Genomic DNA, 27,074 nt, shown 5'->3' with positions numbered 1-27,074 from the left:
CAAAATTACTGCACAGTACAGGTTTATATCTACATGTGCACACCCATACTGCACAGTAAATGCGGCAATTTACTCCAACTTGAGCGTAAATTCGATACCTGCATCACACAGATATCAAATTTATGCCCAATTAGTGACTGCACACTAACACACATATAGATGCTTTGCTGTGCAGTAACACTGTACACACTTTAATGCCTGCATGTAGATGCCAGCCTACTACTGCTTACTGTGCAGTAATTTACTGCACAGTAAATTTAAGCCATCATAAATGCATATGTAGACATGTCCTGTGTATGCCAAAAACAGATATTAATTCATAGGCATTTTAAAAATGCATCATAAATAAAGATCTATTTGCTCTTGCCATAAAAATAAACATTTCAAAAGTGGAATTTAGAAAGATTAATCCCCAAGATACCAGACAATTCAGAGAAATTTTTTCATCAGGGCAATGATTTCATTATACATGCGCTTGGGTGCATCAAGACCCCAGATGAAGTCCAAATGTTCCCATTCAGGAATATTTTTGTAGTAAACCAAGTTTGGGATCTGAGTGCACAACACATTCACATCCTTTGGGTCTGCAAGCCAGTCGTGTCCACCAGTCCACACAGCAGTTGGCACAGTCATTGCTTTTACTTTGTAGAAGGGAGGTGTGGTCTAGGGAGGGAGAAAACAAATCTTATATAAATTCATTCACCCCTTGTTAAAAAGAGACAGCTCAAACCTTAAAAAGAACAAGTCTACAAGGTTCTTATCAGTGCATCACACTGACAAGTGCAAAAAGAAGACAGAAGCCATAATCCAAGCCTCTCCTCTCTCTTTGCTTTCGAGTAACGCAAGCGTGGGGAGCATGGGTCACTTCAGGGGAAATTCTAACTCCAGACTGTGTCATATTAAGGATGGCTCAATGGAAAGGATACAGCTTTCTAAGGTTAAAAGCTAGCAAGGGAGAAAGGTGGAAGAAAAAATAGTTTACCAAACTGAATTAATTTTAATCTCAAACTTGATTGTATAGGTGAATATGTGAATGAATATATATTTCTGGCCCAATGGTTCCCAACTCTTCTAGGGTGCTGCTACACATTACCTTTATGCTATATTAAGTGCCATGCAACACTGAGTGGTATTAATGTTAGAACAAACTTTGAGTGGTCACACATTAAGGTTTAATGTCATCTGACCTGCACAACTGTGACTTGCCACTGGAGGGCAGGAGAGCCAGGATGCCTGTTCTAGGTGGAAGAGGATAGCTGTGGGGGTGGAAGCATGAAACTGGGACGCAAAAAGGCATGGGGGCAGGGTCTGTGGTGAAATGAAGGAAATCAGCCTCTGAAGTGAAATGAAAGTAATAAACCCCCAAAAAATAAAATGAAAGAAGTGAAAAATAATTAAAAAAAAAAAAGTCTCGGGTGTTAATGAACTGGGATTGGGTTAGGAGTGGGGGGGTTATTGGTGAACCAAATCTGCAGGGGTTGTTCTGCCCCAGCTGGCACTGTTTGCACTGCTAGCTGCTTGCACTGCTAGCACAGGCTCACAACCCCTAGGGCCAGGAGGGGGAGTTGGCTTGATGTACCCCCCTGCACAATTGGGGTAGAAAAGTCTGTCCACACAGAGTAGGAAGCAGGGGAAGGGACAGTGCATTCTGGGATGCTGGAGGACTCAAAATTGATCATTTTATTTCTGTGGAACAGTCACACAGCACTGTGGCATAACTTTAAGATGCCTAGAGGGTGCTTACCACTAGTTTTTGTGCTGTAGTGTATGGAAACTCACACATTAAGAGCTCTTAGTATAGCCTAAAGATAACATGCAGCAACACCCTCATACTCAAAGCACCTCTCAGAAAATGCCAGCTATTAGTTTTGAGTTGTTTTTTGACTTCAGTAATATAATAAAGCAATTCTTTTGTTGCAAAGACCTCAAAAAGACCACAACAGGGCAGAATGGTTTTAACACTTCTATTTGAAATCTCAGGGATTATCTTGTGAGATACCCTCAAAATATCTCAACTATGGCACTGTTCTTGAGAATCACTGTTCTAGTCTGTATTACACTAAGTTAATTTCAGTTACTAAAGTAATTGAGGAAAAGTTTCCAGTGCTATGCATAGGATGCCAGAAGATCACGGAATGCAAATGAAACTGCAGGATTTAAGGAGGCTGAAGACTAGACAGGACAACAAAATTAAATTCCTCTGATGAAAGTGCTGTGGGTTCGTTAGTGATCTAAGCAGAATGAACTTTGGTTAAAACCAATTCAAAAGGCTTCCCCTCCAGCAAGACTGTACCACCATGCTTTTTAGTAGAGAGCCTACTCAGAGGGAAATGTCCACTAAATAAATATATCCTACAATGCCTGCCTTTTTTGACAGGTCTCCCTCCTGAGCACTAACCCAGGCTTCAGCCTGCTTAACTGAAGCTGTTAAGCAAGCTGCTTAGCATAGCCTGACAGGATCTTCTGGGCATGTATATTCTGCCAATACCTTCAAAGCTTTAATTTGTCTCCCAAGGCTAAGTTTTTCAGTTAAGCAAACTTTACCTGGTTATAGTGAATCCAATTTGCAGCTCTGCTTCCCCAGTCATAAGCTTGGAGTTGACCAGATTTCACAGCCTAAAAGCAAGTACATGATAACATAATGTCAGCAAATGCATGAGTAGAAAACCTTGCACCTAGGAACTGTAAAGAAATAAAAATGCATATTAACTGGAGAAGTGTCCAGTCATCTATAAAACAAGTGCCACAAGACAAGGCACCAAGGTACTGACAAGAAACAAGATGCAGTCATCTAGACTTCCAGGGATGCACACAGGACGCATCATCAGACACAATTGTACATATGGGCACTTCTGAAAATCTTGCTCGTTGTAAGCACAGTTTGAGCAGAATTTTGTTCTTACGAGCTGTTATTTCGGAGCATTTGTATTGCAACATTTACCCAGTTAATTCAGTCATGTAATCAGCTGAGCCACTTTGGCAATAAGCATTTCAGTAACTGCCAATTTTGAGAACAAGTATGAATCAGAGCAGAAAGGATATGCTACAAGCCAGGCCAACTTCTCACAGTTTTTAACTATATAAAAGTAAAAAGGTACTGTTCAAGATTACTTATGGCAAGTTTCAGAATTTTACTCAGGATCTTTTTAAGACATTCCCTCATATCTGTTAAACAATACAGTGTTCTATAAACAAGCTAGGGTGAAAGGCACTTCAGATTTTGAATGTTCTACCTGGCTCCAATGAATAATGTTTTGTACAGATGTCCCTGCAGGGCAGTGTGTTGAATACACATCAACTCGGCTCTGCAAGAAAGAAAACAGTCTATCAGAACTGTCATCTCAAAGTGCAATAGTTCCAACCCTTACTGCTTTCTTTACAACCAAATAGACCAGTTCAAATGAGGAATGATAAGTTCTAATTGGACAGTTGGGTGCATACAACAAGCACAAACTAGACAGGATGCTAAAGTCTTGAAGAATATTAACCACTAATTGAAGAATGTGGTCAACTTCAGCGTTGCGGGGGGGTTGGTTTTTGGTTCATTTTGTTTTTTGGACATTTCTTAAAACAATAAGACTAAGGGGGGGTTCATTTTTTCGTAATTTCAAAGAAAATGCCAGGAATGTGAAGGTAAGCAGAGAGAAGCCTTCCCCTGACACCCTGTGAACTCAGACAATAGTTCTGTTCACGTGCACAATAAGAATTTCTAAAAGGAGACAGGAACTAGAAAACCTAGCTTCATTGCCCCAGCAATGGAACACTAAAACTTAAAGTAGCAGTGACAAAAAGTAAACTAAATGTCAAAAGAAATATAGGTTTGATATTCTATGCTAGTCTTAAGACACTGATTTTTTTTTTAGAAAACAGGTTGACTTTAAATTTGGCAGTAATGAGCATGAAGCATTTTTATATCATATGCAAATTTTAAATAATTTAAAAAGTATTAAATATGAGAAGCACTTTAACACTTTTTTATTAATTTTAAGTGCTTCTTTCTTCTAATGGTTTAAATAGACTATTCAGTCAAACAAAAGCAGGCTGTTAATCTAATTTTGGTTTATTAGACTTCCATTTTCCTGCAAGTCAAAGCTTGGGTTGAAGAGCTAGGTACCTAATCAGTCCAAAAATAGTTGGTCAATCATTTTCAGATAATGGTCAAGTACTTTAAACATTAAGTTATTATAACAGCAAAGAGAGACTTCAATCTTCAACAGCTTATACATTCATGCTAAAAGAAATACAAATTAACTGATATTGTAAAACAGTGAAATTAAATTCTAAACAATTGTAATGATTATAACTAACAAGAATAGGTAAGTATAAATGTGACTGGTGTTCTTCTGAATGTAATACTTCTTTTCCTTGGCCTTTATCCCTAGAACTCCAAGATCAGCCCTTAATCCTGCCCTTGCTAACAGTCGATACAATAATGCAGTAAGAAAAGGTAGGACACCACATACAGAAGGGTGATTTTGGCTTCGAGTTTGACTTCAGTCAGAAAATAGATGTTCGTTATCTGTCTGGTCAACTGACTGGCTTGTCAATCCTACTTAACATCCAGAAAAGCATGATCACATGAATCCACGTGACTTAAATCTCAGACCCAGATCTAGAGCTATGAAAAACTGTGGGACTGGGACAGGTCATTATACAAATTCAGCACTTTGTTTCGTATAAAATATTGCAGTCACATTTTTGGATAAAATTCTGTAATATATCCTTCCACCAAGGATGAAATAATTGCCCCACTGAGTTCAGCAACAAGACTCCTGCTAAGCTTCAACTGAGTTGGGATTTCCAGCACAGGGATGTGTCATACACTTTTAATGAGGTTTAAAGAATGGAGAAAACACTTAATTGAAGTTACAAATTCATAGAGAATATCAGAATGTGCTTATTCATTGCTCTCTCAATTGGCTACTACTCGTAGAATGGCTAGCCCAATTCACTCTGCCTGCCCCAGTGCTGACCAGCACCTCAAATCTTTATACAGATTCTTATAGATCTGTTCTGACTCATCCTCCAAATGCTGTTCATCTCTACAAATGGATTTAAAAATGAAACTATGAAACTCTTATTATTCTAAGAGGAGGTTTCTTGTTTTAATGATCAGTCCTATGACCTCAGCCTGAGATTGGAAAAGCAAAATGAAGCCTTTCCTTTTTCAGCAACAAAGGTTCTGAGAGTCAAATTATGTCCTAAGTGACACTTGTGCCCTCATCAAGTTTTAAAATGACATCCCCAGTGACAGCTTTCTTCAAAAGATTTGCATAGGTACAACTAATTAGGATTTTGAGGGGATCACGAAAAAAAGCTGCATATAGACCCACGACTGTACTTAATCAACATGTCAGCAATAAAACCCACTGTTTCCTGCGCTTTAACTTTTTCTTTGGAGTTCAGATGGTATAAATTGGCCAAGCAAGAAGCACTTATGAATACTGATTTTTACTCCTCATTTCTAAAAGGGAGTAAGAATTCTTGTTTCATTTCTCATGCCATTAAATCTCATCTGCATTTGTTTCCAACCACACTCCAACCAATTTGTTTCCATCCACAACTTAACAACATGCAAAATTTTGTTTCTTCCGCTTTTAATAGCCAGACTTCATACAGTTGGATTCTCATCTATAGCAAGAAAGACACTCATTCAAACTGCAAATATTATACTTTTCTAAAAAACTAGTATACACACCACATTGTACATTAGCAGTAGGAGGCACAAAAAAAGTCCCCAAAAAACCTTTTAGGTATATTCAGAACATACCATATTTAAATTTCTTTCATTAAAGCCACAAAGAAGAAAGAAGATATTGCCACAAAGGTCATCAAGTAATTCGTGAGTACAAATATGGGTAGCGAGCCACTTCAGTATCCAATTTTGAGGCAGGAATTGTTTCTTTCCAAATATAATCTGTAAAACAACAAGCACAAGGAACATACACAACAGTATAAGTTGATTTGCCTTTACATGTTATGCAATAGTTTAATTGAGATAATTACTTCTGAAGACCTGTGATATGAAGGAGTGGACATCATATTAATCTAAGTTGTAAGTCTGCTGTGAAATTTATGATCAGTATCTTTGTGATCAGGATGCATAATGGTAACCCAAAAAACAAATACACAAAAAAGAACAATACACGTGAACTGGACCAATCATTAAATCAATTCCAAACTTTTAAGTTTTAAACTGTTTTGAATTCATTATTTTAAGCTGCACCTCTTAAATTCAGATGGTCTTTATGGGCACTTTTACATGACTTCTGGAGGTAGAGGGAGCACTTCAATTAGAGTGGCCCCAGAGCCACTAATTAAAGCACCCACAGCGTCTTGTGTATCAGTGTCCTCATCCTTCAAAATGGCAGCAGGGGCATTTTCACTAAAGTTCGTTGAATGAGCTTTAGTTAAAGCACCCCCGCCACCATTTTGAAGCATGGGGATACTGATACACAAGATGCAGAGGCTGCTGGAGGCATGCTAATTAGCATGGTCCAGCAGATTCAGTTGAGTCTGCTCTGATGTACTGTAATTAGAGCACATCAGAGCAGCCTCCTTGCATGTATACAGGCAAATTAATATGCCAGCTATGTTTTCAAAACTTCCTCAATTCAGAGCACGTGAATAAAAACAAAGCTGGGTTATAGGGCAGCTTCCTCTTGTTAGATATTTTTAAAACATCCATGGGTTTGAACATCTCACAAAGTGCCCTAGCAAAGCACGTGACCTCACTTGCTGATTTGTGGGTAGCTGTGTGCTCTCATGCTAATTTTTTTATATATCTTGTTATGACCAGGCCAAGTTGTATGGACATGGGGATTTCTAGAAAATAAATCACCTCAGCTGCGAGCACTGAGCAGCTTATAGAACTGATTAAGCATCCGGGCTCTTTATGAGAAGAAGGACACAGGAAGCAAACAGGTATTATTCTGCCCATGTTATCTGTCCGAGGAAAGAAACAGAGCTAGAAACAAGTGAAATTCACAAAAAATTCACAGGGGTATATCCTGCAGTTTCAAAAGGGCCTCAGAAACAAAAAATGACATCCCAGCGCCCAAGTTCCAATCTGCAGTAACTTGTATGACCCTCTGTGTGGAAACTGTGTGGTTCATGTGAACTGCATAGACCCTGCAGATAGCATGCAATGCATGGTGAATGCTCCTGTTAAGCGGAGTTTCTGCCAAAACTTGTTTAACCAAAATGAATGTATTAAACTATGTAGGTTCTCCAAGAGATATTCTGATTTAATGGATTTTAGAGCACAAGAGTATAAAGGATACAGGAACATCTACATAAAGCCTGAAAAATGTGGAGGCAATTGTAAAGCAGATCTGCAGAAGCTGACGGCAAAACTAAAAATCACTCTGCATAATGACAAAGGAAACAACGTGACTATTAAAATCTACCAATAAATTAACCATGGTTTGTTGGAAGCAAAAGTAGTAAAACCATGAGCAAATGAGTAAATGCATTTCTGATCATTTCAACTAAAGCTTGCAAGATATACTTTGTTTTTTACTTTTGACGGAATTCTGCTCTTATACATATTTAGATTTCTTAGAAACTCTTTTGTTGCTGCTTCCCATTTTGAGCGCCATTTATGTCTTTGTGTCAGACACATCCTACGTAAAAATAGGTTTTTCTAATTGTATGAGATATGACATTAAAGCCCTTAAGTGACAAATGCAGGTATCAAATTTAAGCATGAATAGTTAAAGCGCACTTACGTATAGATGAATTAAACCACATTAACACTGTGTATGTGGACTGACTTGGGACTAACTTTAGTTCCAAATCAGTCCACACACAGCACTAATGCATTTTAAATGCCTGTACATGCAGCCGCTTGCCTAAACCCACTTAATGCACATTACATTTAGACATGCTTAAATTCATGTGTAGACACCCATTCTCTGGAAACCAATTTTAGAACTGAAAAGAAATACACTTTTCCTGAGTTTTGAAAAAGTATTTAGCCTGAAATGCTTACCTTGAGCATCAGGTCTGGAAACTTTCCCAGTTTTACCAGAGGGCTATTGGAGAATCTGACTGTGGCTACAGGTGCCAAAGCAAAAAATAATTTGATTTTCTTTGCCAAGCTCGGAATAGTTGAAAAGGCAATGAAGGCTGTGAAAAATATGAGAATAGCTAGTGAGAGGTTTGGTGGCACAAGCTTAAGTTAGACTTTCAGGTAGGTAGGTATATTTTACAAAAAATCTAACATTTTTTATGCTTTATGATTCTATGATCTGAATTTTAAAATGTTGTATAAGGTAAAAAACTTGCCTACAGAACTGATATACACATATACAAAACATACATACATAGTTACATACACACTTTTTTACATATTGATTTCACAAGTCCAGTATAACTATATTAATAAACAGTTCTTAGTCATAGTCATCCACGTATCTTCAACCACTTAGTGAGTACACATGTACAACAAAATATAGAGAACAAGAAGATTTTTTTATTCTACGTATTTCTGATGATTCCAGATTTTTTCATTAATATCTTTAAAACAAATGCTCCAAAGTAATAGGTACTGGATGAACAGCATATTCTGTAAGCTTATCTTACTATAGTCTTCTAATTATAAGTCTTTTTTTCTCCAAAAAGAATTATAAAAATTTGGAGTCAACCCGTCTGTAAGTCTTACTTTTGTACCTGCCCTTTTTTTACATGCAATAACAATGCTGAGTTCAATTTTTAAGTGCTTTTTTTCTTTCAGTATTTTTGGTACATTCCAGCTTTGTGTTTTTTCCTTGGTTATTTAACTATCCTGTAAGATTTTTATAAGGGCAACAGTTATTCAAGACCTAACCTGTAGTTATCAATTGTGTTTGGGGGGGAAACAAATCTGTTTTTCCCAAAAATAAGCCTGAAAAATGTTGGGGTACTTATTTGTACAGTCTACTTATGGGAACAATACTGTATTACTGTAAAGAGATTCTTCTTAACAGTACATCAATAGAAGTGGATGGGAACTTGAACAGAACCATGAAATGATTGAGTTCAGGATCCTGTGGAAAGAAAGGAAGGAGTAAAGACCCTGGACTTCAGAGAAGTCTTTGACTCAGTCAGGGAACAAATGGGCAGGATCTCCTGGGAGGCTAGTCTGAGGCAGGGAAAGGAGTCCAGGAGAGCTTATTGTACTTTGAAGAAACCTTACTGAGGGCACAGGAAAGAATCATCCTAGTGTGCAGGATGATTATCAAGTATGGCAGAAGACCAGCTTGGCTTAGCAGGGAACTCTTCAGTGAGCTTAAAACAAAAAGGAAGATTACAAGGGGAAAATTGGACAAATAACTAAGGAGAAGTGTAAGAGTATTGTTCAGGCATGCAGGGATGAAATCAGGAAGGCCAAAGTGCAATTGGAGTTGCAGCTAGGAAGAGACATGAAGAATAGTAAGAAGGGATGTGGATAAGCTTGAGAGAGTTTAAAGGAGAGCCACACACATGATCAAAGGCCAAGAGAGCAAGCCTTATGAAGAGAAGCTGAGGGCCTTGGGACTTTTCAGCCTGGAGAAGAGAAGGCTCAGGGGGTCTTGGTGGCAGCCTAAGTATATAAGGGGTGTGCACCAGGATCTTGGAGAACAGTTGTTCACCAGGGTTTGTTCCCCAAGAGATAACAAGGTCTAACAGCCACAAACTTCTAGAAGGCTGATTTAAACTGGACATAAGAAAAACTTCTTTACAGTCCGAGTGTCCAGGATCTGGAACAGACTCCCCACAGAGGTGGTGCAAGCACCTACTCTGGACTCATTCAAAAAATGTCTGGATGCTTACCTTGCTGGGATCATTTGACCCCAGCAGACCTCCTGCTTTGATGATCTTGCAAGGTCCTTTCCAGCCCCTAATGTCTATAAAATCTAAGGGTATCTTCAATTATGTCAGCAGCAAAAGAAAGATCAGGGAAAATGTGGGTCCCTTACTTGACAGATGATGCAGAAAAGGCTGAAGTACTCAGTGCCTTTTTCACTTCAGTCTTCACAGTCAAGGTCAGCTCCCAGACTATTGCACTGGGCAGCATAGTTTGGGGAGAAGCTGAGCAGCCAACAGTGGCAAAAGAACAGTTTAGGGACTAGTTAGAAAAACTGGACATGTACAAGTCTATGAGGCTGGACGCTATGCACTTGAGAGTGTTGAGGGAGTTGGCTAATGTGATTGCAGAGCCACTGACCATTATCTCAGAAAACTTGTGGCTGTTGGAAGAGGTCCCAGACAACTGAAAAAGGGCAAATAGAGTGCCCATCTTTAGGCAAGGTAAGAAGGAGGATCTGGGGAACTACAGACCAGTCAGCCTCACCTCAGTCCCTGGAAAAAATCATGGAGCAGATCCTCAAAGAATCCATTTCCATGCACTTGGAGGAAAAGAAAGTGATTAGGAACAGTCAGCATGGATTCACCAAGGGCAAGTCATGCCTGACCAACCTGATTGCCTTCTATAATAAGATGACTGGCTCTGTGGATGCAGCGAGACCAGGGGGCATAATATACCTTGACTTCAGCAAGGCTTTTGATACAGTCTCCCACGACATTCTCACATGCAAGCTAAGGTAGTACGGGTTGGATGAATGGACAGTAAGATGGATAAAAAAACTGGCTGGATTATCAAGCTCAGAGGGTAGTAAACAGTGGCTAATGCAAATGTCTAGGTGCCAGCAAGTCTCAAGTCCCCAGAGGTCAGTCCTGGAGCCAGTTTTGTTTAATATCTTCATCAACAACCTGGAAGATGGGATGGAGTGCACTCTCAGAAAATCTGAAAATAGCACCAAGCTGGGGAGGTAGTGCATAAACTGGACGGTACGGCTAGGATTGAGAGGGACCTAGACTAACTGGAGGATTGGACCAAAAGAAATCTCATGAGGTTCAAAATAAGGACAAGTGCAAAATCCTGCATTTAAGATGGAACAATCCCATGTAACAGTACAGTCTGGGGGCTGACTGGCTAAGCAGCAGCTCTGCAAAAAATGACCAGTGGGTTACAGTGAACAATAAGCTGAACATGAGCCAACAGGCTGTCCTTACTGTGAAAAAGGCTAACAGACTTTTTCACAATTGGGCTGTATTAATAAGAGCATTGCCAGAAGATCGAAGGAAGAGATTCTTCCCCTCTATTCAGCACTGGTGAGGCCACATCTGGAGTACTGTGACCAGTTTTGGGGCATCCACTACAGACAGGTTGTAGACACATTAGAAAAAGTCCAGCAGAGAGCAATGAAAATGGTTTGTCGCAGGGCACTGAAGTGCCTGCACCTATAGAAGGACAGGTGTTGGTTGCTGGGGCAACTACAGGGGTCAGCTGACCAGGAGGGGGCAGGACCCGGCGTATATAAACCAGCCAGGCTGAGACCAGAGTCAGTTCCCCTCTGGTGGTTGAGGAAGTCAGAGCTTTGTTGAGGCAGGCAGAGTTGAGAAGCCTGATGGCCTGAGCAGCTTATGGGTGAGGACACTAGGCAGAGGAACCCCTGGCAGGGATGGAAATGATGATTAGCCAGAGGGCTTAGGGTTTGAGTTTTAGCCAGAAGGCTTGGGTTTGAGTTGGGGCTGACTGGCTGACGGTTTTTTTGTTATTACGCCGGAGGACCGGATAAGGCTATAAGGGGTTGGAGGAGGCCTCATAGGAGCTCCCCAGTAGTGTGTGGAGGGTTCCTGGTGCCAGTGAGGGCACAACAGTCAGGTGCCAGAGAGGGCACAACAGTCTGGATTAAGGGCCAGGTAAGGCCGAGGCCGCCTGAGCTGGAAAGGGAATATAGACCCAAGAAGGCAGTCTGGGGACCAGGTACAGCTAAGGCCGCCTGAGCCCCAATTGTGAGGAGCTCCAGTGTGGGCACCGACAAGAAGCCCAGAGGGTGCTTGCGAGAAGCCCCAGGGAGGGCGAGCGTAAGGGTGCGGGCAATAGTAATTTGACTCAACAACGTCCGGTACATTTGAGAGGTTTGGGGCGTGGTATAAGGGGTGGTAGGAGCCACTCACAGCCCATAAGGCTGGGGGGGGGGGGAGGGGCACCAAATCAATCTACACGGAACGGGGGCCAGGATAAATAAGAGCACCATGTCCAAGGGACAAAGGGCAGCCTCCCTTATAATACTTTGTGTCATCAAAGACATGGCGGGCGAGAATGAGGGTGCTTGATAGACAACTTGGCACGGTAGGGAGCACCAGGAGAGATCACGGCCGTTCCTGGGTCCCTGCCCTGTGACAAGTGGTGCATTGGCCAGGAACCGGCCACGCATGGGGAAGGAACCCGTGTCCCTGAAAAGGGAAACGAACGTAGGGGCTAGAATAGAAAGACGGACGTTTGTAGAAAGACAGTTTTAATACAGCTTGCTAGGTGGGGCTGAGGGAGGATACCCATTGCTGGGAATTTGGGAGCAAGACTAAGGCCTTGACCCAGGAAAACAGGGTCAGGGTAATCATGGCTCAGGAAGGGAAGGGGTTATGGAGGGCCAGGGGCAGGAAAACTTTGCCTGGCAACTGAGAATAGAAGAGATGCAAGAGAAGGTAGCCAGATTAGAGTGGGAGTTAGAACTAGCAAAGGCCCATAAAGAGAGAGTCGAGGCTAAGTCAGTAGCCTTAGAGTGACAATTATTGCCAGGTAAGAAGGAGGGAACTGCGAAAGAAATCAGGTGCCTAGTGTCAGCAGAGGCAGAGAAAACTAGGAGGTTGGAACAACCGATTTCCCAAGAGGCTCAGAAGAGTCAGGAGAGGGAAACAAGGCGGCAGGAAATGCAGAGGGAGATGACGGCCTGGACGGCTCGGTCTCCTGAGGCTGTCACAACTCATACAGGGGAACAGCAGCAGATGCAGCAAAAGCTGGACGTGGCCAAAAGCCTAATAGGGGCCCTACAGAAGGAAGTCCACAGCCAGGTGGACCAAATAGAAGGTCTACATGAGGACTTAGAGAGGTGGCAGGAGAGATGCTTGGAAGCCGAACATTTAGTCAAACAGCTGCACAAAGACCTGAGGAGAGCTGTACCCAAGCAGAAGAAAATAGCAAGATGAGCACACGAGACCTGGAGACAGTAAGGGCGTGTATAAGGGACTATGAGATGCTACACGACCAATACCAGTCCCTTGAAGGGGAACGACAGACCCGAAAACAAGAGAATGAGGGGTTAATGGCTCGGATACAGGACCTGGAGGCAGGAAAAGACCACCTTAGAGAACAGGCACAGTCACTTAAGACTTGCCTAAAAGATAGCCAGGCAAGAGATGCAGGCATCACCGCAGAAAAGGGACAGCTGCAGGGGGAAATGCAAACTCTGAGGGAGGAGATGCAGAGGCTGGGAGCTAATAATGACAGGCTACAAGAGAGAAATAACCAGATGGCCCTAGAAATCGGAGAGCTCAAGGAAGTCGAGGGGCCAGGGGAGAAAGCAATAGCCGGGCGGGAACTGCAGACCCTAAAGAGTACGGATACACTAAGGAAAAAGCTGGAGCCTCTTGAGACTCTACTCGCGGGGTACATGAGAGCCAATAAGCTGGAATTCCAGGAGAGGGAGGCACTTATGGAATCCCTGAAACAAGCCGAGGCACAAATCGAGAACGCACGGCTTAGATTTATGCAATACCGAGAGTCAGAGGGACTTTCTAGGGTCAAGAGTTTTGCAAGTATTAAAGAGGAAGTTGAGCACAAACAGTTGGGGAGGAACATCAGGGAGGAGAGTCCCATGGACAAGAAATTGGAAGCTGTACAAATGGAGGCCCAGTCTGCCATCCTAAAATACTGGGACCTGAGATGGGACCAGTGGCAGAAGTGCCACTCATGAGAAATAAACCAACTACAATGCCGGCTGAGGGAATTATCCCTGGTGCAAGGCGAGGGAGGAAGGCTAGCGCCTAGTCAAGGGCAGCCAGAGGTGGCTGACTTAGCGGAGATAGGGACAGCCAGAAAGGATGAAAAGACTCCCTCGAGGAGTGAGACCGCCTATCCAAGGGACAAGGGCTGTGCACAGACAGTCCCGTGTCCAAGGCGAGATGAGTCAAAGATAGACCCCATGAATAGGGGAGCCATGCAGCCCAGAAGGAAAGACAGGGCCCAGGCCTGCAAGATGAAAAGGAGGGAACAATCAGCTAGAAGATCAGAGCCTGAGAAAAGACCACAATTATATATGAGTGGCATCCCTAAATAGATCATGTGGAAGACCCTAAGAAAGATCATCGAAGAGAAGACTGGGGAAGTGACCTATGTAAAAATCTATAAGGGGCCTGGAGGGAGATCCCCTGGACAGGGAAAAGTAGAATTTTGGACAGAAGGAGATGCCCAGAGAGCTTTGAGCCACCAGTGGGAGATCTGGGAGAGGCTTCAAGACCTTCAGAGAGGTGGGGAAGGACCAGGAACCCTACAACTGACCGGGAAGAAAGGACCCAGGTGTGTGGAAAGGGAAAAGAAGTCGCGGAGAGTAGGCAGGAACATAGCCAGCGAAGGGCGCAATTTACCAAGGCTGGCTAATGTGGGGGGACTACCTGTGGCGAGTAAATTCCAATAAATCCCACACTGTACACCTTGGATAAAAGGTGAGTTGGAGGTGCCTGAAAACCTCCGCCTCCAGTATGGGAGCTGCTGAATGCCTAATGAAAGGCCAAGAGAAGAACCATCGGCGGATGCCACACCTCGCAAAAATGAAGAGCGGCCCCAGTGAGTTATGAACTTAAGGGGGGAGGTGTGTCGCAGCGCACTGAAGTGCCTGCACCTATAGAAGGACAGGTGTTGGTTGCTGGGGCAACTACAAGGGTCAGCTGACCAGGAGGGGGCAGGACCCAGCGTATATAAACCAGCCAGGCTGAGACCAGAGTCAGTTCCCCTCTGGTGGTTGAGGAAGTCAGAGCTCTGTTGAGGCAGGCGGAGTTGAGAAGCCTGATGGCCTGAGCAGCTTATGGGTGAGGACACTAGGCAGAGGAACCCCTGGCAGGGATGGAAATGATGATAAGCCAGAGGGCTTAGGGTTTGAGTTTTAGCCAGAAGGCTTGGGTTTGAGTTGGGGCCGATTGGCTGATGGTTTTTTTATTATTATGCCGGAGGACCGGGTAAGGCTATAAGGGGTTGAAGGAGGCCTCATAGGAGCTCCCCAGTAGTGTGTGGGGGGTTCCTGGTGCCAGTGAGGGCACAACAGTCAGGTGCCAGAAAGGGCACAACAATCTGAATTAAGGGCCAGGTAAGGCCAAGGCCACCTGAGCCGGAAAGGGAATATAGACCCAAGAAGGCAGTCTGGGGACCAGGTACGGCTAAGGCCGCCTGAGCCCCAATTGTGAGGAGCACCAGTGTGGGCACCGACAAGAAGCCCAGAGGGTGCTTGCGAGAAGCCCCAGGGAGGGCGAGTGCACAGAGGCAAGCCCCAGGGAGGGCGAGCGCAAGGGTGCGGGCAATAGTAATTTGACTCAACAACGTCCGGTACATCTGAGAAGTTTGGGGCATGGTATAAAGGGGTGGTAGGAGCCACTCACAGCCCATAAGGCTGGGGGAGCACCAAATCAATCTACAAGGAACAGGGGCCAGGATAAATAAGAGCACCATGTCCAAGGGACAAAAGGCAGCCTCCCTTATAATACTTTTTGTCATCAAAGACATGGCGGGCGAGAACAAGGGTGCTTGATAGACAACTTGGCACGGTAGGGGGCACCAGCAGAGATCACGGCTGGTCCTGGGTCCCCGCCCTGTGACATAGTTAATGGCCTGGATGAGGAAACTGGGTTTATTTAGTGTAGAGAAAAGAAGACCAAGAGGGGATTTAATAGCAGCCTTCAACCAGCTGAATGGTGGTTCCAAAGGGGATGGAGCTAAACTGTTTTCAGTGGTGGTAGAGCAAGAAGTAATGGTCTCAAGTTGCAGTAAGTAAAATTTAGCCTAGATATTAGGAAAATGTCTCTCACTAGGAGGATTGTAAAGCACTGAAACAGATTATCCAGAGAGGTTGTGGAATCTCCATTCTTGGAAGTTTTTAAGACCTGGTTAGACAAACTGTTGGTTGGGATAATATAGTTGGGAATGATCCTGCTTTGAGCAGGGGATTGGACTAGATGACCTCCTGAGCTCCCTTTCCATCTTAATTTGCTATAATTCTATGATTTTTAAATAAATACTCTAACCTTTTATAACTCCTAAAAATTATGAAAGCAGCAATCAAGCAGAAGTAGTTATATTAATAAGACTATGTTTAATCATCATTTATCCATGTGTGGAAATCTATATCCTTTAGAACAAATATATTTGAATTAAAACATCTTTTCACATACCCATAGTTGTGCCCTGTGAATGGCCAACATAATATATTTTCTTCTGCTCAGTTTTCTTCTCAATAAAATTTATAGAGGCTGGAAGATCATATTTTGCCATTTCATCATAACTGTAAAGACAAGACAACAGATTGGCTATATAAAGTTACGGATGTAATGCACGTTAGTCACCTAAAAATAAACCAAAACTTGCAATTCATAAATCAGAAAGACAAACTCTGAACCTTAAATAGTTAGAAACTCTTACTTAGAATTTGAATTGGCCCTGCTGAAATTAATTAGTTTTCTTATCTATTCAATTAAGGCAGGATCAGGCCATTATCCAAACTTAAATTTCCCCATGTTACTAAATATTTGGCAACACAAAGCCAGAAAAAGAACTTCCTACAGACAGATCTTGTTTCACTTATTTCCAGCCTGAGACAGTGGTACCATCAGAGAAAGTTGGAGGCCTTAATAACAGCCTATACATTTACTTATTACAAGAAAACACTGATCATTAAGTTTTTCTATACAGACCAGGTTACCTGAAAACCCAGAATTCATCTTCATTCACTGTGTAGTGTTTGTGCTTTCTGGACCAGGTGTTTCCTCTGCTGTTCCCCAACCAAACATCAAAGCCAGCATCTGCTAGCATAAAGCCCAGACTGTTGTAGTCCAAGTTTGTGATCCAGTTACTGCCATCTGCAAGCAAACCATGTTGCAAAAATACAACTGGCTTTGGACCTGAAAAATAAAACACAGTTCACAATTTAAAACCACAGGGTCAGGTCCATCTGGCACTGTACTCCTGACATAAAGTCAAGGGAGCATTCAACATTTCTTTCAGATGCAGCTCAAACCTCAAATTAGCAGTTTTCAATGGTGCTTGCTGTGTCTTGAAATCATGTACTAAAATCTTCCACAACTTGTAAAGGTTTAAACCACTGTATGATTAAAATCAACCCTATGTTTGTTGCTTGTTTACAGCAAAAGACACCTAATAATTCACAAATGACATGGCAGGTTCAAAACAAGCAAAAATCCAGGAGGAGGTATGGCAAAGCCATAGAAGGCCACTGGTTCCAATTGCTTTTTGTTTATAATTGGTTGGAAATAAGCCGCCCAGCTCTGGAGACATGTTCCTCCTTATTATCTCTGCTCCCTTTCCCACAAGACTCTCAAAGGCATTCCCACAGGTGCACTACAGGGATTAGTTTGCAGGTTGGGATGTCAAACCACATCATTATCTTTAGTCAACTCCCCTCCAAGATCAAATCCCCAGCACAAGCCATGGGCAGAAAGCTGCCAGAAGAAATTTTATGAGGCCAGAACCTTGGTTCCCTCAATCCAAGCATCAGTCCAGGTTAGGAGGGTTTAGGACATTCATAAGTCTGGGAAAGGGCAGATTAATGCACGAGCCCAGGGGCCCCTGCTAATCAGGGCGCCAAGGCCAACATGGCCTAGGCAGGCATCCTGGCCACCGGCATCAAGGGCAGACAGCGCATGACTCCTCCTCTCCCACCGGGCCAGGGCCAGAGGATAGGAGGCGGGCGCAGGGCTCCATGTGTGTGGTGGCAGCTTCCTGGGGCTGTCTGTTGCCAGGAGCCCCCATGGGGCCACCCCGATCCCACTCCTGCTCTCTGCCATCTACAGACAGCTGCCAGCACCAGCACCATTGGGACAGGATGGGAAGGGACAGCCCTACCCTGCTGGGGTTGGCAGAGGGGCGAGCAGGCAGCTGAGAGCAGCGTAGAGCCCATTCTCCCCAGCTCAGCCCCAGTCCCAGCCCTGTCCCGTCCCGCAGTGCTGGGGGGCCACAGCCCTGACTGCACAACACCCACCGGGCAGAGGAGCTGAGCCGGGGCAGGGCGAGAGCTGCCTTCACTTCCACGGCGCTCACGCTCTCTGGCTCACCCTGGGTGTGCTAAGGAGACCGGGAGAGCCCAACTGCAGCCCCCTAGTGGCTGCAGAGGGAACCTGCCCTCATCTGGTGAGAGGCTTCAATTTTCTGTTTGCCTAGGGCCTCAATAACTTTTAAATCTATCTTTAAGTCTAGGAAGCCCTCTTCTTCCATCCCTCTCCCCAGTCAAAGCAAAATAATACTATAAAAACAGAGATTCCTGTTCTCTAGATGAGAACAAATTCAGTCTCTAATCTTTCACAAAATGCATTGGCAGGAACATGAACTTCAGAACTTCCAAAGATGCCCAAATTTTGGGACACCTTAGGCAACAGACACCCACTTCTTTTCTGGAATATCAAAAAAAGGGATTTTTTTTCCCCTTACCAACACAAAACCGATACAAGATCATTTTATGATAAAGCCATAGATTAGCCACAATTAGTTTATTTCAATCACATGTTAATGCATTGCAATATTAAGCACAATAATACCCAAGCAATATTTTCTCTATTGGTGATTTAGAGCTATTAGCAGAAGAAGTCAAATCACAAGCAGCTTATCTTTTGTTTTTAAACTGAAACACCAGGATCCCAGGGCACATGCACAGCCACATGTTGTGGATACCAACAATCTGGATTATTAACATTCAGGAATTTTTGGCAGCTTTTAGCCTGTTGTTTTAACCATACCATGTTGCTTTACAAACATTTATTTATGTTAGTGCCTGGCTGTGGTTTCATATTGTTTTGCAAAAATAATTCTTTGACTAAATACAAAACAGCAAACTCCTCTGTTTTTGTTGCACTCCTTCAGGCTACACAGTTCATTCACTGTGTCCCAAGTGAATAGGGGAAAATGTTTTATTCCTTTAGTAACGAGACAGAATTACATTTCTAGTCACAGTTTTCTTTCATTTCCTCTTTGCACTTAAGTAATTACCCTGTACAGGAAGGGTGAGGTTAGCTCTGAAAACCTCAGCTTTGAACCATACTCCGCTTCCTCCTCTGCCTTTATCACGTGGAAGGGGAGGTGGAGAAAGGAGGCAAAGGTTTTGCATGATTCATAGATATTAGGGTCAGAAGGGGCCTCAGCAGATCATTGAGTCTGACCCCCTGCCCCGGGCAGGAAAGAGTGCTGCAGTCAGATGACCCCAGCCAGGTGCTTGTCCAGTCTCCTCTTGAAGACACCCGAGGTAGGGGAGAGCACCACCTCCCCAGGAAGCCCATTCCAGATTCTGGCAACGCTTACCATAAAGAAGTTCTTCCTGATGTCTAACCTAAATCTGCTCTCTGTCAGTCTGAGGCCATTACTTCAAGGGGTTACTCCAAGGGGTGCCCTGGTAAACAGAGCTTCTCCTATCCCTTGCTGTCCCCACCCCCCCAGATGAATTTGTAGGCAGCCACAGGATCACCTCTCAGCCTTCTCTTGCAGAGGCTAAAGAGATTCAGGTCCCTCAGTCTCTCCTTGTAAGGCTTTACCTACAGGCCCCTAACCATACAAGTGGCCCTCCTCCAGACCCTTTCAAAATTATACACATCCCTCTTGAAGTACGCTGCCCAAAACTGGACACAGTACTCCAGCTGCAACCTCACCAGTGCTGCATAGAGGGGAAGTATCACCTCCCTGCATGAGTGACTGGTGCCACCTTAGTCAGCAACCAGGGTTGGGGGGGTCCCCCCACAATCAATCTCGCCAACAGGGGAAAGGGGAAAGGGGTCCCCCTGCAGGCGATCACACCAACCAGGAAGTGGCTGCGGCGCTCCCAGAAGTGACCGCAGCGCTTCATCCAGCGCTCCCACTCCCTGGCTAGCACTCACATGGGCGGAAACCAGCGCTCTCACCTGCCCCCCATGCCTGTTGCCCAAGTGGGGAGCACGGCCTGTCTGGAGGTGCACCAGCACTCTCAGGGGGTGCACGTGTACCCCCATGCACCCCCCAACACATTGCCACCGCCTCCCTGGACCTGTTTGTGATGCACCTGCTAATGCATGATAAACTACAGTTAGCTTTACTGATCACTTCATCACACTAATGACCAATGTTCATCCTGGAGTCAACTGTGACCCCAAGATCCCTTTCTGCTACAGTGCTACTGAGAGGGTCATCTTCCAGCCTGTAAGTATGTTGGTGATTCCTTCTCCCTAGGTGCACCACTTTGCATTTGTCCTTCTTGAATTGCATCCTATTCTGTTCTGCCCACTTCTCCAACCTGTCCAAGTCTGCCTGGATTCATTCCCTGCCCACCAGTGTGTTTACTTTACGCCATAATTTGGTGTTATCTGCGGATGAATTATATCTTCCAACAAAATAAGATGGCAGGAACACTAAAATATCAAAAAACTTTCTAAAGCCTCTTTCTCATGTCAGAGTGAAAAGACAACCATTAAAACTATTTAAGATGTTTATTCAAACCTCTATCATTTAGTTTTTGGCTATGGCAATCTAGTGCAGCAAGACTGTCATTTTACAAGTTTCTTGGCATGTCAAATAGGTTTGAAAACTCCAAACATTCATTACTGACATGGAAACAATACAAAACAGACATTATACCCCAATCCATGAAAGATATATACATCAGTTTTAGATAAAAACACAGAGAGAAATCCTGAGTCCATCAAAGCCAATAGAACCAGTAACAGCTCCCAATGAGCAGCATTTCAATATTATGGCTACCTTTATTTTTAATATAAAGGACTGTTATTTCAGAATAATCTTCTCTTCATATACATTTTGCTCTCATTCCCTGTTTAATGTTTTGCATATAAAACAACTTGTGAGTGTCTAACTTAAATCTCATGAAGTAGAATTGAAATCGATCTCATTTTTAGGAAATGGGCAAACCAAGATATTTTAAAAGGGAAATGGTGCAAATAAATGAATAAAGAAAACTCTTAATTGGCTAACAGAACCATTTACTAGCAGGTTTCACAGACTTGTCCCTCTTGGAAAACAGAATCAGAATTTAGAACCACAAGTCATTATAGCAGGTAGAAACAAAGGATGGGGAAGGCCACTTTATTTTAAGAGTCTCCTTTCACCTACGGTCCTTTGGATTTTTAGTTCTCGTTAACATGTGGAAAGCCAGTGCTCACCAAAGTTTCCTACAACTTTTGCAGAGGCAGAACTATATATTTTTGTGGATCTTTTTTTTTTTTTTTTTAAAGTGCACACTTAATAACTGCAATTAATCCCATTCATATTAAGCAGATTGCAATGGCAAATATTATGAAATATATGTACATATGCAGTAAACACACATTGGTATCTGTCAGGGAAAAGATACCATGTCTAGAAGGTTTTAAAAATCAACATGAACTTTGAAGTCCTCATTCTTTCAATAGGAAACAATATTCCCCTAGAGTTGTTTGGTAATCCTTGTTTTTAAAATCAAGTAGTTTTACAAGCCATGAACTTGGGATGGACACAGAGGGTCAAGGGAAAAATCAATCACTCCCACAGGAAACTATGTGCTTATATCAGCAATGTAAACATTTGCTTACACTCAAAGATTCAGTACAGGGACCCTGCACAAACAGAGTTCTAACTCTTTCTGTGGACTTCTCAGAATTTTTAAAGTACAAGTAATAATATTAACTTGCTTCATGCATTGAACTTTGTAAACTTATCCTTTTTGATACTGAAAATATTCTTAAGATATCAAATCAGCTATCAAGGTCAGAAAGGAATTTACTCAAACATTGTTGGGGGGGCTTCTGTGATGAAATAAGCTCCAACATACGACATAAAATAATTTTAAATGTTTTAAGATATAATCATTCTTTTCCCACAGAATGATGCAAGTATATGCATCACATCTTCAGATTTTTAAGTATAACAGATCCCAATTCAGTCTTCTGATATACATGCAGTTTGCAAGGAAACAGCCAGAACATGCACATGTGCAACAGTATATGGACTTGTCTACGTGATACTTAGTATCCCCTGATGCTGGCTGAACCCAATATTCTGCTTCAGATAAACAGCCCTATTAGTCTCCACAATGTAGTAATGTAATAGGTCAGAGCGTTGTGTTTTTCTTCCTCCATACATTTCAGACTTCTATTCAAAATATTCCATAAATATTGCCAAGACCTTTGCTCACACTTCTTCCTAAATACCTTCCAACTCCTTGCATTTTTCCACAAGCCTATTGCCCTGAACACTCCCTTACTCCCACATAATTTTATACCTTCTTTCATTCTACCCCATACATCTTGAAATAGCTTCTCCATAACATGTGCCACTCTCCATTTCCTTCAAGCCCCTTCTTTAAAGAAAAAGAAAAAAAAAGAAAAAAAGAAAAGTCCTTTGTGTGAGGACTCCAACATCCAATGGACATCTTGCTTTGTATTATATATTACATCCATCTATGTTGCTAAATTCATTCAGAATTGTGACTATGGTGCTACAGTAATTTACTGAGTACAGCCGAGTACAGTATTTACTTAAATCTAAGACAAAGCTTTTTCTCCCATTCAACATTGGAAAAAAGGCCCCTTTCCTTGAATTCAAATACAAGCAGGGGGCAGGCAGCAGCTATGCCTCTAACTATGAGCCCAGGCTGCTGCTCTCTGGGGAAAGAGCTGCCACAACCTCAACTGCTGTTGTGAGGCTGAGTTGGGGCTGGAGCCAGCATATGCTCTGTGGTCCATGCTCAGGGCTAGAGCTGGAGTAGATCTGTGATGGGAAGGTAAACAGTGGCAGCAGGACTTGAGGGAGGCAGCAGGGGCAGGCAGCACAGGGGCCAAGCAGGTACAGGCAGGCAGCAGAGGGTGGCAGGCACCAGGGGGTGCAGACATGCAGGCAGGGGGAGGTCAAAGTAGCAGAAGCAAGTCCATGGGAGGGCATAGGCACCTAGAAGGGGTAAATGGCAGGGGGACAGGTTCAGACAGTAGAGGTAGAGGCACCACAGTAGCGGGGCCAGGCACTTGACTCCCCTGCCATCTGCCCCACACCATGAGCCCCTTTGCTACTGTAGTGGCAAGGGAACAATTCTATTCATGGAAAATTATAACAAATGCATATATATTCTATGTCTAGAATCTAATTATTGGGAGCTTGCCTTAAAGTCAAAGTTGTCTTTGGGTAAATGTGGTGTATCATTTTATTTTGGCTTATCAAAATTTACTACAAGAGGCAAGTAGAATAGACTGCCAGAGCTTAAAAAAAACTATCCAACTACTATTCTAAATTCCCATCTTCATACAGAATGTGAAGCAATTTTTTTGAGGGTAGGGAGGGGAATTAGTACACTCCTCAAGCTTTAATTATTCTTCATCCAAACAGGAATAATAAAAAAAAAAACCTGTCGCTACTTCCAAGCATTGGTCAGTATCCTGGAAAATAAAAATTTGACTTTAAAAGAATGAAATGTTAAAAAAAAATCTCCTGTTAGAAAGTACAGTGAGTTTTAAAAAACCTCAAATGTTTCTTTTAGCAAAAAAGGAGGGAAAAAGCAAAGAAAGAGAGAAATGGTTATCTCAATAAATAAAATATTTCCAAGTAAATGAGGAATTTCTGCAATATGGGAATGTCAACATTTTCTACCTATCTCTATGCTGTAATTTTCATCTGTAAGTAACTGCCAATACTTACTTACATTTTACTTTCAGCTACCTTATATGACTCAAAACTGAATAATTAGCAGTCTTTTTCAAGATTTTCCTCCCCCTGCCCTCAAACAGAAATCTGTCTTACCCTCTTTCCTTCCATATTTTCCTCTCCCATGGGGAATTCTGTTAATGCTTAAGATATATCCATCATCAGTCATTACATCATATTCCTCACTGGGGTATCCTCTAAAGGTAACAATTTCACTCTGTGGACAGAGAAAAAAATTGATTCAAATTCTTAACAGTTTTAAACTCGTTACTGTTTTTTGAATAATCTGCAAGTGATATGGCAGTGCAGCATCTACATTATTTTTAATAGGAGCATGGCAGTAGAAAGTCAAGCATAGAAAAATCTAGATCAGTGATTCTCAATCTTTTCAGATGCAAGCTACTCCTTGTTAGACTCAAGGCACCCTTCAGACAATCCCAGCTAAGTTTCCACTCATTTTTTGACTACAGAAAAATAATAGCGCAATTTTCTGTTGCAAAGTGTTTTAGAAAGACCCCAGCAGATCAGAATGTTTTTAACACTGTAGATTCCTGTTTGAAATCTCTAGCTTTATCTTGTGAATCATGTTTGCACACTTGACAGAGGCACCCTGGTTGAGAGTCACTGGAGAAGTTGTGTTCACTGCTGTATGCATTTCAAAAGGCACAAACTACAAGAAAGCACTTAACTTCCACAGGCTTTCAATAGGAACTTGGCACCTGACCAAACTTAGTGTCTTTGAAAAAGGGATAAGGAAGATGTTAATATTCCACCCTGGCACAGGAAGCTCCAAAATCTAACACACATCTGCCATGAACTGTTACAGCTGGTAATCTCTCTCCCCAGGTAGAAAGATAGACAGACAATGGGGATATATAAATTTGTTTGCCAATTCATAACTAGAGAAGACAATGCAAAAAATGGAGTAGGGAAAGCAAAACCAGGGCAACAGGGTAGGGGAGAAGTGCACACTGCATCTCTGCAGCACAGCCTCGGTGACAGATAAAGGATGATCTCACAAGGTCCCTTCCAGCCCTAAACTTCTGTGTGTGTGAATTCATGTCTCTTCTGAGGACGAGCTTTCTAAAACATTAGAGGCCTGACCTTTGTCCCTATAGCTGGAGCATCACCAGAACTGCAGTGAATATACTGACAAGTACCACAACAGAGCAAGTTGAAAACAAAATGTTGCAATTTTTTTTATTTATACATGATGAAGTTATCAAAGTATGTAACTTTCACATGCTTAAGTTGCAGATATTGTTTCATTCTACAACTTTAGATACCACTTCACCTAAATCTCTTTCAAAAACTTAATTGTATTCCATGGGCTATAAGTCAGTTTGTAAGTCTCAAAAAAATGTTCATTAAGAAGATCCATGGAAGCCTGCAAACACCTAAAACATGCAAGTGCACAACCTTATTAACAGCTTCGTCCTTTTTCTCCCTACCATTTTTACTAACTTGATTTTTTGCATCATGTCCAAGACTAGATTACTGAGAATAGGAACCCTGCCCTTTAATTATCTTGCACAACACCTGGCATATTCCTTTTTAGCAGTGGTTAAAACCAGCTGGTATTCTACAGTTGGTCATGCGCTTATAGTGAGTGGGAGAGATGTGCCCTGAAGCTTTACTTTACTGCACTGCATGCTGTTCTCATAATCCTTTACTGCACTGCATGCTGTTCTCATAATCCTTACTCATATTTTCATTCCTGTTGGAGAAGTGTTTCTAAAGCAACTAAATCATGTAAAGAAACCCCCCTGTGTTTCACTGAAAGTCAGTAGTTAAGTTTCTTTTTCAATTCTGAAAATTGAGCTTAGCTGATTTTTAGAAATGTACGCCTTGTCTCAATGGCAACTAAACTTTTTTGGCAGGACTCCACCGTTAATATGTACACAACAATCAATACAGTCTAGAGTAGAGCCTGTAACTCTGTATTAGAATTTAACAGTAGCATATATTTGCCTGGCAACTGGGATGTTAAAAGAGAAGGGAAAAAAAGAATGCCAGCAGGTGAGAACGGAGCTGCTGTCAGGAGAAACATACCCAAATCAACAAGGATTTTTCACAAATACAAGCAGGGCCACAGTAAACAGGAACTCAAGCATGTGAGAGATCAACCACAGACATAAAGGAACAAGAAGAGAAAACTACAGAGGGAAAGATTAATATGCAAAAAAATAAAGTGAAGAATAAACAGTGGTTAGCACACCCTGTGTCTGCTTGGTCCTCCAGGTGTCACTGCTATGAAATAATTAAAACAAGAAAGGAGGAGGAGGGGCATCAAGAGCGAGGCATGGAAAAAAAGGGCAACTAACATACAGTATAATTAAAGGGTAAAAACCAAATAAGGCATAAATCAGTATACAGGCCACAGAATATGCTTCCAGGCCACTTCTGGATTTGCTCCCTCTCATAGTCATCCTCCATCAAAGAGGGAGGTGGAAACAGAATGGTGCTGCTGAGAACTCCAGCCTTCCTACTTTGGGTCAGGCACGTTAGGTTTCGGTAAAGTAGACAAGTGCATTAGGCAGTTTCCCTCTGCTCTACTTTTAAGTCTGGATGAATTACAGCTCAGTCCAAAAATCAGAGGCAAAATACTTTTTTCTTGAGTTAAAGAAAGCCTTGTTTCAAAAGCCAACAGTTACCCACAGGATCTGCCAAGCACAAGCCAATTCTCTATGCAACACGTGAGGCCTCTAGTCCCCCCCAGCTAACAAATGTCAACTGTAAGCTCCTCTACGGAGCCAAATGTCACGCGCAAGGCAGCACTTACAATATTCATCGTTGCCTCGGGGTCCACATTTCTTCTTCTCCTGACCAAGTCTTCTGAACTTAGTGCCGCGTGGATGCAGCAGGTGACGTACAGGAGGAGCCGCATCTCTGCTCTGTGGAGAACACGGCTCTCGTCACCCACGGCTAGGAAAAAACAGGAATCTTTAGTAGAAGGACAAGGATTTGTGCCAGGTGAGGGGGAAATCAAAAAACCCCTTCAGCACTGCTTCTCGAGAGGCCCCAAGCGGCACAAGGAGGGCCTGGCTGAGACAGCACCCCTCCTGTCACTGCCTCCTTGAAGGGCTGTGAGCACTGAGCCCCGAGCACTGCCAGCACCAGCGCCCAGCTACCACCTGGGGAGACCAGACGCTGCCTGCTTCCCCTTGAAATGCTGCCCCTCTCCCCCCGCAGCACATCCCCCCGGGCTGCTTCTCCGAAGGCAACAAGGCAGGCTCGGCTCAGGGCCGCTCCCGCTGTCCAGCGAGGCGGGAACAGCCCCCGGCGGGGAAGCCGCGGGTCCCCAGAGCCCGCCCCGCAGCCCCCGGGCCCGCGCGGCGCGGCC

General features: G+C 43.0%; 1 protein-coding gene across 1 annotated transcript; it reads right to left on the bottom strand.

Moving 5' to 3' along the window:
* Window positions 1-216: 216 nt before the first annotated feature.
* On the bottom strand, window positions 217-27,036 carry LIPA (lipase A, lysosomal acid type). Its single transcript, XM_019555727.1, has 9 exons — window positions 26,514-27,036; window positions 23,828-23,948; window positions 16,773-16,971; window positions 16,246-16,355; window positions 7,994-8,130; window positions 5,771-5,917; window positions 3,234-3,305; window positions 2,545-2,616; window positions 217-663 (listed from the first exon to the last, which is right to left on the bottom strand). Exons 1-9 carry the CDS (start codon window positions 26,616-26,618, stop codon window positions 430-432), a joined length of 1,197 nt encoding a protein of 398 aa, XP_019411272.1. The 5' UTR covers window positions 26,619-27,036; the 3' UTR covers window positions 217-429.
* Window positions 27,037-27,074: the final 38 nt, after the last annotated feature.

The sequence above is a fragment of the Crocodylus porosus genome, unplaced genomic scaffold (genome assembly GCF_001723895.1).
Source record: "Crocodylus porosus isolate Cpor-Errol unplaced genomic scaffold, CroPor_comp1, whole genome shotgun sequence".
Classification (NCBI taxonomy): Eukaryota; Metazoa; Chordata; order Crocodylia; family Crocodylidae; genus Crocodylus; species Crocodylus porosus.
Note: the sequence above shows the minus strand (reverse complement) of the source record. Positions and strands in the feature narration are given on the sequence as shown.